A 12,637-nucleotide genomic window follows, 5' to 3' on the forward strand; every position below is an offset into this window, starting at 1 on the left:
AAGTGGACACGTTAATGTGAACGGCTCTCCATCGGCCCACTGAGTCACCAGTTGGATCTAAGCTCTTTGAATGTCAGCCCAGAAAAGAATCTTGTCTGGTTACACACAATGTGCGGTGCCTGTAGACCATGTGCACCAACAACCATCAATATCCCCACAGCGAAACACAAAGAAAATTCTCCCCGGGACCATCACAAAAAGCAGTCTTGGAGAATACACTACCCAGTAATAAGCCATGCCCATTTGCTACTTGTTGCTGTTGTTCAATAACCTTACAAGAGAAACTTGGGGGAGAGAGGGCTTCTTGTTTTGGCTCTTAGTTCCAGGGTATGGCCTGTCATGAAATCAAAGCAACAAGAGGTCTCCTCATACTGTATCTACAGTCAGGAAGCAGAAGGAGAGGAATGATTGTACTCAGCTAGCTTTCTCCTTTGTATGCGGTCTAGAACCCATGCCTAGGGAATGGTGCTGCCATAGCTGTCATAAGCCACCAATCAGCTGAGCACCAGAGGACTTGATAACAGGCTAAGAAGAGCAACAGTTTACAGCTGGTGTATATCTGTTCCCAATAGTGTTATTTAATCTAGCTGTGAGGTGTAGACTCTTATGTGTCCAAGGGGACCAGATCCTTCCATGTACTTCAGGGAGACATCTGTAATATAAATACTATACAGAAAGGAGTTAAAGATATGTGCCCTAACAAGCACTTAGAATCTAGCTTCTCAGTAGAGATTTACTGTGGCTTACTAACTAACCTACACAATGCAGCTAGCTGTGCGTAACAGAAATATCATTCTGAGAAAACTAAGGCCCCCTGGTTAGCTGCCAGGACCCTTATCCCTACATGAGAGTCAGGTGTGTTAGACAGTGGGCCTGGATGATGCTGGCAGGAAGTAGGAGGCATGAGGCTGCAGCTGGAAAAGGCTAACAAGTCAGGAACCCTGTGCACATGAAGTCAGTGAAGTGCAGCAGAGAGAGGTGATGTACATGGTTCTTACATGCTTTTCCTTATCTGCCTTTCCAACGAAATCGGTGACAATAGAACCAACAGGCGTGGTGAGAAGAGCGACAGGAACAGTAGCTGCACCAGGAGCTGCACCAGGAGCAGGAGCAGCACCTGCCTCAGGAGCAGCAGCTGCTTCAGGAGCAGCAGAGCTAGGAACAACGGCGGCACCAACATATTTCTTTGAAATCTTCCTTTTTAGCTTCGGTGATACACTGAGGGAAGCAGAAGGTGGCCTTATAACATGTCCATCTTCAGATAACGTCACGCTCTTGGATTGACGACTTGAAGGCCGTAAGTAAAAAGCAGAATCTCTTCCCTTGGTTGTTTTCTGCCCAAAAAGAGTCAAGAATTATTCTTATTTCATCACTTAGAATTGTAGCTCTTCCCCACTACTTACCCTCCCCCAAGCAAGAATCCCAGAGTGAGCAGGTTCATTCTCAGTGGATGTGAATCTGCCCTTGTTCCGCAGCCCACCCTTGCCTGCCTTGATTAGCAGCTGGAATTGAATGTCCCTCTAACCCATTGTTGTAGGAAAAAACATAGAAACAGGTGGACATTCCCTGGCAGCACCTGTAGAGATACAGGCCTTTTGAAGCTGGTGAGGTGGCAGGCTGAGCTTTGTGTCGAGGTGGGAAAAGGGCAAGGAAGCAGAAACGGGGTAGAAAGAAGGAGGAAATTGGGCCCTAGGGTTTGGAGCAGCCTTTCTGAGGGATGGCTTGCTGGTTCCACGGTTCAGCTTCTTCTTTCCCTCCCTACTTTCTTCATTTTCTATCTTCCACATACCCATCTTGTTTAACTTGCAGATGAGTCTTTTTTAAAGAATTATTTAAGTGTGTGTGTGTGTGTGTGTGTGTGTGTGTGTGTGTGTGTGTGTGTGTGTGTGCTATGGTGTCCTCAGAGTTCAGAAGAAGATGCTGGATCCTCTGGAGCTGGAGTTTGACATCACTGTGTGCTAGGGACCAGGCTCTTCTGCAGCAACAGTATTGTCTACTCTTGATATCCAGCATTCTTTTAAACTCATGTATGAGAAAGCAGTGGCGTGCACAGCGTCTTGAATGCAGAGAGACAGCACAACAGTAGAGATAGATAGATGATGATAGAGTCCATACAACCTTGGTGCTGATGCTGGCATACTTCCTTCTTATTTCCATGTCTTCTTTCTGCCTATTGATCTGTAAAAAACAAGGGCCATACCATCTGTTATCATTTGCAAAGATTAAAACAGAGAAATAATTACAAAACATCTTAAACAGATTATGTGCTGAATGCTAATTAGAAAACAAACTTGTACCTAGAAAAAGGCCCTTAAAATAAGAACAGAAATACATATAAGTGTGGCTATTTCAATTAGCATCTATGTACTGCTTTTTTTCTTGTTGTTGTTGTGTTTTTGAGACAGGGTTTCTCTGTGTAGTTTTGTGACTTTCCTGGAACTCACTTTGTAGACCAGGCTGGCCTCAAACTCACAGAGATCCGCTTGCCTCTGCTTCCAGAGTGCTGGGATTAAAGGTGTACACCACCGCCTGGCTTATTGGGCTGGAGAGATGGCTCAGCCATTAAAGGCTAGGATCACAACCAAAAATATTTACTGCTTTTATGTATAATAGATTATATAGATTCATGTGTTGTTTGCTTATGAAGTGATATTTTTATACATCATTATAAGCCTTGCAATTAAAAAAACAAAATAATTTAACAGCTAAATATCAACAATATAAAGGACAAAATTTTACTTTAAAAGTTAATACTGATTTCCAGGTATAAAAATAATTGTATCAAAATATTATATTAATGCATGCTTCAATAAAACTAAGATTTGTTTAATATGAATTTTAAGTAATGCCAATGATTCTAATTATGACTAAACTTATTTGAAATTAAAAGGTGATGGGAAATACATGTGACCATTCATCTCATTGTATATGAAGCCTTATCGCTTTAAGCAGTCATCAGAACTCGCTAGAAATGTGTCTTATAACATCTTGCTATCTGAGAGGACAGTCACTAATGCCTGTGAAGGTATATATCAAGTAGTAGCTGTGGCTGTGAAGTTAAACCTAATATTATAGTTAAGCCCTATTACAACAGTGTAAAAATTGTTTTCTCCATAATCTTCAACATAGCCATTGTCAAATTCAATCCAGTTCTCAAGGAATTCAAAAATTCCCTAGCATTCTGAAATAGCATTCATTCTGCTATACCCAATGTGATCACGTCATAGCGGACTGCAACAGCCATTCATGATAAAGAAAATAGCTCTCAGGAAACTAGTAATAAAAAAAGCTCCTAAATTTGACAAATGTTTGCCTAAGAAAACAGACAAGCTATATACTTATTGATAAACTAATGGCCTATTCTTCCATAAATCTAGGAACAAGACATAATTGCTATTGAATGTCATATTGGCAGTCTTAGCAATTGTAATAAGACACTATAAGGAAAATAAAAAAGCACAAAGATAAGTACTTGTAAACTTTATTAACATACCAAAATCCAAAAGAATCTACAAAACTATGACTGTGACTAATAAATTAATCCATCAAGACTTCAAGATACAACATTGATATAAAAGTAAACTGTGCTTTTATTTTATTTTATTTTATTTTATTTATTTATTTATTTTTTTGAGATAGGATTTCTGTGTTTAGCCCTGGCTGTTCTGGAACTTGCTCTTGTAGACCAGGCTGGCCTTGAACTGATAGAGATCCACCTGCCTCTGCCTCCCAACTGCTGGGATTAAAGATATGCAACCCCACAGCCCAAACAATTGTGCTTTTTTATATTAATATTAAGAATTAACAATTAAAAATCTAAAAACATTCCATCTACAACAGTTTCAAAACTACAAAATAATTAGAAATAAATTTAACACAGTAGGTAAAAAATCTCAATACTGAAAATGACATATTGTTGGTGAGCATTAAAAGACCTAAATGAATAGCTACATATCCCCATGTATGAATTGGATGATCTAAAGTAGGGTCTATTAAAACACCAATCTTTTCAACATAAACATTGTTTCTAAAACCCCGTATGACCATGGAGCATCTGTAGTTTTTCTGGTGAGTTTTTCAGGAGCACAAAGCCAGGGGAGCCGCTGTACACTCTCTGAAGCCTTGCAAAGCTCTTGTAACTGGGAGCATAGCACTGGGGGCGGGGGGACTGACATGCCGTTCCACGACAGAATAAGGAAATCCAAAACACTCATTTGATTCCTTTAAAGGCTCCACCGTGAGAAATCCAATGAAAGAAATCACACACACACACACACACACACACACACACACACACACACACGAATGCTGGTATCCTCAGAGTTCAGAAGAAGATGCTGGATACTCTGGAGCTGAAGTTTGACATCATTGTGTGCTAGGGACCAGGCTCTTCTGCAGCAACAGTATTGCCTCCTCTTGATATCCAGCATTCTTTTAAACTCATGTATGAGAAAGCAGTGGCGTGCACAGCGTCTTGAATGCAGAGAGACAGCACAACAGTAGAGATAGATAGATGATGATAGAGTCCATACAACCTTGGTGCTGATGCTGGCATACTTCCTTCTTATTTCCATGTCTTCTTTCATCTGGGAGCTGGAGAGAAGGCTCAGTGTTTAAGAGCGCTAACTGCTCTTCCAGTGGACCCAGGTTCAATTCCCAGCACCCACATGGCAGCTCACAACTGTCTGTAACTCCAGTTCCAGGGGACCCAACACTCTTACACAGCAAAACACTACTAATGCAAATTAAAAAGAAAGTTTAGTCACCAAACACATTATTGGTTCCCCAGTACCCATCTTAGTTAGTGGCTCACAACTGCCTGTAACTGCAGCTCCAGAAAATTTCAGCACCCTCTTCTGGCCTCTTTGGGCACCTGCACTTATATGTACTCCCCCATACACATTATTAAAATTTTAAATAATATTTTTTAATGAATGAAAAAGTACAACTGAGTAGAAAATATCTAGAACTATATATTAGAAAGGTTGCCATTTAGGAAACAGTTTATTGGTTGTGTTGTAGTTGCATGTTTGGCTTTTTATCAACTACCAGATTTTGTATGGTTATTCAGTTTGCCAGCATTTCCTCACCAATGGTCAGCTCAGTGCTTTAAAATGGACAGTCGTTTCAAAATAAATTTGAAAAAAATTAGAGATTCATATTCAATGTAATAAATAAGTGTGAGATCTTCTGATATGTTTTACCTAATTTCCCCAATAGAAACATTTTGCAAAGTATAGACAGTATAATATCCCTATCAGAAATTTGATGTGAACACAGTGGATGTAGGCATCACTGTCCATTCTCTGACCTGCAGATAGGGCAAATGCTTAAGATTCCTGATTCTCAGACCATCTGTTTCCTAATTCTCAAGTGAATGTCAACAAGGCATGAATCCACACTAGCCAAGTGGCTCACACTCCTCTGACTTTATTTAGATGTTCTTTTTGTGTGTGTGTTTACTTCTATGAAATTTGATCCCAAGCATAGGTTTGGATATCCTCTACTACAGTCAATGGTACAAAACAATCCCATGACCCTGGGTTACCTTTTTAGAGCCATATCCACCTCTACCACACCCAGCCTCTCTCTCCCCCTAATCTCTAACCCTGGCAAACATTGTTGTACTTTGTACCCAATTTCTAAACTGTATCTTTTCAAAATGTTATAAAAAATGGAATAGTGCAAAGGGTGTGTGTGTTACCCTAGTGGCCCTGCCTTTCCATCTAGCAGGATCCTCTTGAGGTTAATCCAAGTTGTTGCCTGTGTCACAAGTTTATTTCTGTTCTTTGTGCAATTGTCCCGTGTGATGTAGAGAGCTCACAGTTCAATCATTCAACTGCCGAAGGGTGTAAGGGCTGCTTCCAGCCCTTAACTCCTACGAGTACAGTTAATGAATATTTTTGTGCATGAACGTAGGTGTTCATTTTCCTCTGTGAAAAATTCACGGGTATGATTTCTTGGATGGTGTAATCACATGTTTAGTTCTTAAGAAATGGCCAAACTTTCCCTTATGTTATGGAGTTTTCCTTTATTCTTGCCAACTTATTTACAGTTATTGCTATTTTCCTTTCTTTTTAAAAACAAACTATTTAATAGGATTGTAGTAGTGTCTTCCTGTGTCTTTAGCACGGCTTTCCCTCCTAGTTAACGAGATTGGCCATCCTTTCAAGGGAATATCTGTTTATGTCTTTTGACTACATTCTAATTGGATTTACTACTGTGTTTTGAGAAATCTTTATGTATTCTAGATCCTACACTTTTAGTGGATATATGGTTTGAGAATATTTTCTCTTTCCATCTGCTTCATGTGTTCTTTCACAGAGCAAAAACTGCTAATTGTACTGACTTGGACTTGAGTGTTATGTATTCCTAGAAAGCTGTGTTTTGATGCAATACCAATATGGTATTGCACAAAGTGGAGACTTTAAGAGGTTTTATACACACACACACACACACACACACACACACACACACACACTACATATTTTAAGAGGATTTATTAGAATGGCTTATGGGCTATCCTCCAGCTAGTCCAACAATGGCTGTCTACCAATGGAGAGTCCAAAAATCCAGTAGTTGTTCACACCAGACTGGATGTCTCAGCTGGTCTTCAGAATATGCCAGAATCCTGAAGAAGTAGGCTTTAATGCCAATGAAGAAATGGACTTGCCAGTGAGAGCTAGAACAAACAGGCAAAGAGAGTGAGCTTCCTTCTTCCATGTCCTTTATATAGGCTGCCAGCAAAGGGTGTGACCCAGATAAAAGTGGATCTTCCCTCCTCAAAAGATCCAGATGAAAAAGGGATCTTCCCAATTCCAAAGATTTAATTAAGAAAAAAATACCTCAGGTGTACTCAGACACTTGGGTTTTAGTTAATTCCAGATGTAGTTAAATTGACAACCAAGAATAGCCACCATAATTGTTTTGTAAAAGTTAAACTATCTTACACACTAAAAATAAACCTTATTTAACCACAACTCATAAATCCTCTTATATGCAACAAATTTCCATTTACCAGTATTTGTTACTGTCTCAATTTAGATTTGTTATCGTGGGGAAACTAACCTCATAAACTCACTGGGAAGTGCTATTTCCTTTTCTAGAACACATCATGAGAAGCTAAAAACGTTTGATAGAAATTTCTGGTGAAAACATTGAAACCTGGAGTTTTCTTTTCACAAGAATTGCTTCAGGTTTTGTGGGTGGTGGCTTGTTTGTTGTTGATGTTGGTTTTCTTTTCTTTTGTTGTTTTGAAACAGTGTTTCACTGTGTAACCCTGGCCTGGCTCATTGGTCTAGAACTTCCTGTGTAGATCAAAAAGGACTCAAGTTCACAGAAAACTGTCTGCCTTGGTCTCTCTATTGCTTCAGTTCTTAACATTGAGAAATCTATGAACATAAAATTGTTTGTTGTTGTTTTTCCTGATTGTCTTAAAAAAAAAACTTAGTTCTTCAAGAATTTCCTACAGTGTATTTTGATCATATTCATCCTTCTCCCCTTTTCTACCCACCCAATTTTGTGTCCTCCTTTTTTCTCCACCTATCAAGTCCAGTTTGTGCTTGTCATATTTTCTTAAAGGTGTGGCCTTCCATTGGAGCATGATTGACTTATCAGGGGCCATATTCTTAAAGGTAACTGACTCTTCCTCTGCTAATACTTCAGCTCCTCACTTCCGGATAGGACTTCATGTCTACCTGCCCTTTCCATGCTGAGATCTGTACTGGCTTCAGTTTGCACTGGACTTGTGTATGCTATCACAATTACTGAGTTCACATGGACAGTGGCCCTTTGTTGCCTAGTCTGGAAGACACTGCTTCCTTTTACTCATCCACTGCCTCTGTCTCTTTCACTGTCTGCCTCCTCTTTTGCAGTGACTCCTGAGCTTTGGGAGGAGGGGATGTGATACAGATGTCCTGTTTTCTTGAAGGCTGCATTTATCTTGATATCTCATTTCATCCTCATTTTGGAGTTTCACCCATCTCTTTATACATGTGTTAGTCTTGGTACAGATTTATCAATTGTATTGATTTCATTGAAAGACTCATCTCTTTGTTGATTGACTTCTGTTATTTTTCCATTTTCAGTTTTAATGATCTCTGCTATGATCTTCGTTATTTGCTTTTTTTTGTGTTGATTTGAGTCTATTTTGTTCTTTTTCGAATTTCTTGGGGTAGGCAGATGATTGCTTTCTGACTTCTTTTGTCTCAGTGTTATATTCCTTTCAGTACTACTCTATCTATATGTTACATATTTGGTATGTCTTACATTTAATTCTGTTTTAAAACATTTACATCAAGTCATGTTTGGATATGTGTTGTTTAATGGCTAAGTCTTTGGAGATTTTCCTCTTTTCATTGGGTTGGTAGATTAGACTCATTATGACTATAGAACATGTTGTTTTGAACACATTCTGGTTTATATTACGACTCTATATGCCACAGACTCTTGAGAAAATACATATTCTACTGTAGCTATACAGTGTCTTCTATAGAGCAATTAAACCTTTGATAGCTTGTATTTTACATGTCTCAGTTTAGCTATATTCATGGTGATTTCATCTATTAGTTTAATCATTTGCTGAGAGTTTTAAAATTTTCCCAGTCATAGTGTGGATATATCTATTTGCTTGCTCAGCTCTTCAGCTCCACAAATACCTGCTCTTTATGCTGTCTTATACCCCATATGATTTTGGTATCATTGTGTCCTCTTGGCAGACTGATATTTTTTTAAATCACTTTCCTTTACAATAATTATTTTTTTCTCCCCTAGTCTACTTTGTCTGAAGTTGTTGAGGTCAATCTTGTTTTGTTTTTAAATTGTTTACAGACTATTTTTTCTATTTCCTTTCAACTTACTTGGGTTAGTGAATTTCTTGTGTACAGTATACTATTGGATTGTAATTTCTTATCCTATTCTCTGTTTTTTTTTTAACTTGATGTCCTTGGCTCTTTACACTTACAGAAATTATAAATATAGAACTCCTTCTACCATTTTATTTTTTTCTCTTTTGGTTTCCAGCCTGTTTCTTTTCTCTTACTCTCTATGGGCTACTGAGACAATTTTAAAGATTTTACTTATTTTTTAAAACTTATTTCTTGTTTTTACTTATTTCTAGTTTTTTTAAATTGTAGTACTTTGTACAGTTTTCTTGGTGTTACAACAGGTATCCAAATCTACATATAGAATTTATAACAACATTGAGAGATGTGTGAATTTTTTTTCTTTTTTCTTTTTTTAGGAGGATGATCAACCAGCCAGCCTGCTGCTCCGGCATCACACTTGCCCCTTTAAAGTAGATTTGTTTTCAACATTTGTTCTGCATAGATGGAGGATAGAACATTAGATGGTATTACAACGTCTTAACAACCATGAAAGCTGATTTCAACAACTTACAGATCAGTCTGCAGTCATGCTCACCCACACTTTTGCTCTCACACACTCTCTTAATGTTCTCCTCTTTCTGTCATCATTATTTCTGGGTGATAATTTCCTTTAAATAAGAAATGTTATTGAATCTGTGCTCTATTATAATAAAATTCATTCAAAGTCCTATCACTTTCCTCTGGCTAAGATTCTTTTCCTCTGGCCTCTTGTCTGGAATTTAATTATAATGTGACCCACAGTGGATTTCTTTATATATATTCTACTTTGAGTTTTCTTAAACCAGTTTATGACTCTCATCAAAGTTAGAATGGGATCAGCCACTATGTGGCAGGATACAAAATTAACATAATAGAAATCAATAGCCATCCTATATGTCAATGGCAAACATCCTGAGAAAGAAATCAAAGAAACAATCCCATTCACAATGGCACCATCTCCCCCAATACCTTGGAATAAAATGAACCAAGAAGTGAGAGACTTCTACAATGAAAACTTTGAAATGAAATTGGGGAAGACAGTAGGAAATGGAGAGGCTTCCTGTTATCCCAGATTGGTAGGGTTAACTGTGAAAATGGCCATCCTACCAAGAGCAAGCTACAGAATTATTGTAATATACATCAAAATTCTAGCTCTATTCTTCACAGAAATAGACAAAAAAACCCCAATATTAAAATTCATATAGAAGCCGGGCAGTGGTGGCACACACCTTTAGTCCTAGCACACACTCAGGAGGCAGAGGCAGGCAGATCTCTGAGTTCGAGGCCAGCCTGCTCTACAGAGTGAGTTCCAGAATAGCCAGGACTGTTACGTCAGGAAACGCTGCCTCGAAAAACAAAACAAAAACCAAAAAACAAATTAAAAAATTCATATGGAAGCACAAATGACTCTAGATAGTAAAAAAACAATTCTGAGTAAAAGAATAATGCTAGAGATAACACCATATCTGATTTCAAGTTATACTAGAAAGCTATGGTGAGACAAATAGCATGGTACTGGCATAAAGCGGACATATAAACCAATGGAGTAGAACAGAGGATTCAAGTCCATGAAACTACAGCTTCACAGTTTTTGACAAAGATGCCAAAGTACACATTGAAGAAGACATAGCGTCTTCAACAAATAGTACTGAGGAAACTAGGTACTCACAGGAAGAATAGTGAACCTTGATCATAGGGGACAACAAACAAAACCCAACTTCATAAAAGTAATCTTATACTATTTAATAGATACTAACAGGAAGGGGTGGAAAGAGGGCGTTCAGGTATGAGACATGGGGTATTTGATTTCACCAATAGTCAATGAAACAGGTTAAAATCATAAACTTAAATATTATACATACCAGACTGACTGGTTAAAAAGAAAATCTTCAAAAAAATTCAAAATTACTAATTTTTTGCAAAATTGGGAGGCCATGGAACTTTCCTATGGTGATCTCAGTACTATACGTCAGTAGAGTTAATTTTTTTTTTTTTTTTTTTTTTTTTTTTGGTTTTTCGAGACAGGGTTTCTCTGTGTAGCTTTGCGCCTTTCCTGGGACTCACTTGGTAGCCCAGGCTGGCCTCGAACTCACAGAGATCCGCCTGCCTCTGCCTCCCGAGTGCTGGGATTAAAGGCGTGCGCCACCAATGCCCGGCTAGAGTTAATTTTGAAAATTATTTAGCAAACAAGGAATTAACATTAAATTACAATGCGTAGACTCATACAAGGGACATGGTACCAGGATACAAGCACAAAAAGGCTCAGGGTAGCAAGGGCCATCAGGTGGAAAGCTTCAGGATGCCTCTTCACTCTAGGAAAAATGGCACCCATTGTTGTGGGAATCGTTATGGAATAGGCATCCTGATGACGCCAATGAGAGCAGAAGAGATGTCACCAGTAGAGTGCAGGCTTCATGCTTGCACAAGTGCTCTTACCTGCTGAGCCTTCTCTCTAGCCCCATATGTGGAACTTTCTGCCTGAGCCTAACATTAATAGCACAGTCCATTGAGATATCGTAATGTAGCTGGGCGTGGTGGAACACTGTGGTCCTTTGACTTGGGAGACTGAGACAGGAGGATCACAAGCTTTAAGCCTGACTGAGATGCTAGATGGCAGGATCCTGCCTCAAAAACATAATAAAAAATAATGAAAAGAAGAGAGAGAGAGAGAGAGAGAGAGAGAGAGAGAGAGAGAGAGAGAAAGAGAGAGAGAGATAGAGAGAGAGAGAGAGAGAGAAATGTACTAATGTAACATTCTAACAACAGTGCGCCGAGGAGAAGTTATTAGTGAAAGGTTACTAGTTATTAATTAATTGGGAAAAGAAGAGGATCAAAAGCATAAAAGAGCAGACATTTCCTTTACAACTGGCTAGGCATATTTTCAACTTATTATTAAATAGTATAGCAGATATCAAAGTATGGTCCAAGGATCCTCAGAGTCCCTGAAGCCATTTGGAATTCTGTAAATCATAAATTATTTTCGTGACAATACAGTGCTAATTACCTTAAATCTTTCATAGCACTCCTGAGTGTACAGTGCAGATTTTTAGAGGGTATGTGAACACCAATTAATGGAGGGAGTTCTTCCTGTCATCGGCTTTGCTTTCTGCCCTTTTGACTGTATAATTAGATGGTACAGGGGGAGCAGGACTTTCAGCCGTCTAGTATTGCAGGGGACACACTGGATTGACAAGTGGGCAGTGAGAATGTGAGAGGAGAACTCCTTTGGCAGCCCGGCATACAGTGACCAGTCACTCACCACCCCTGCTCATTGGGTGCTAGTCTTCCCAGAATTTTGGGATCACTGAGGTTTTTGCTCAGATCACAGGAAACATCCATTTCCCATCTGGTTGGCCAAACACTGCCATATCACACACAATAGGACTGGGGTGACTCGAAGCATGCATGAAAAGCAATTTGGACACCTGGATCCCAGTTACAGAAGCAAGTGGACCTCAGGAGTCTGCTGGTGCTGTGTCCCCAGAATAGTACTAGAGCACAAGCTTTACTTCCCATCTGTCTTGACTCTAGGCAGCACCGAGAAAGTAGAGAGAGATGAAGCATGTGGATAGCAGGTCAGGGAAGGAGCTCAATGAAGTTCTTTTCTGATGGGGAACCCTCTCCTTTGTGCACTTTAAGACAAATGAAAAGCATTCACTTAGGAGCTGCAGGAAGGTGCAGAACTATTTCTTGAGTTTTCCCCAAGCCTCTTCTAGGAATACAATTTCTCCATGTGTTACTGCAGAGATATGAAACTGCTGCGTGCCCCCACC

At 39.1% G+C, this 12,637-nt stretch overlaps 1 protein-coding gene across 1 annotated transcript in view; it reads right to left on the minus strand.

Annotated features, from left to right (window-relative positions):
* C5H10orf67 (chromosome 5 C10orf67 homolog) overlaps nucleotides 1-12,637 on the minus strand; it is a 120,895-nt gene that overhangs the window by 62,803 nt on the left and 45,455 nt on the right. The window contains exons 9-10 of the mRNA XM_059263663.1: nucleotides 2,119-2,178; nucleotides 999-1,334 (exon numbers count right to left, since the gene is read on the minus strand). Of these exons, the coding sequence (XP_059119646.1) occupies nucleotides 999-1,334; nucleotides 2,119-2,178 (396 nt within the window). The remainder of the gene's footprint in view (nucleotides 1-998; nucleotides 1,335-2,118; nucleotides 2,179-12,637) is intronic.

Source organism: Peromyscus eremicus, chromosome 5, assembly GCF_949786415.1.
Source record: "Peromyscus eremicus chromosome 5, PerEre_H2_v1, whole genome shotgun sequence".
Taxonomy (NCBI): Eukaryota; Metazoa; Chordata; class Mammalia; order Rodentia; family Cricetidae; genus Peromyscus; species Peromyscus eremicus.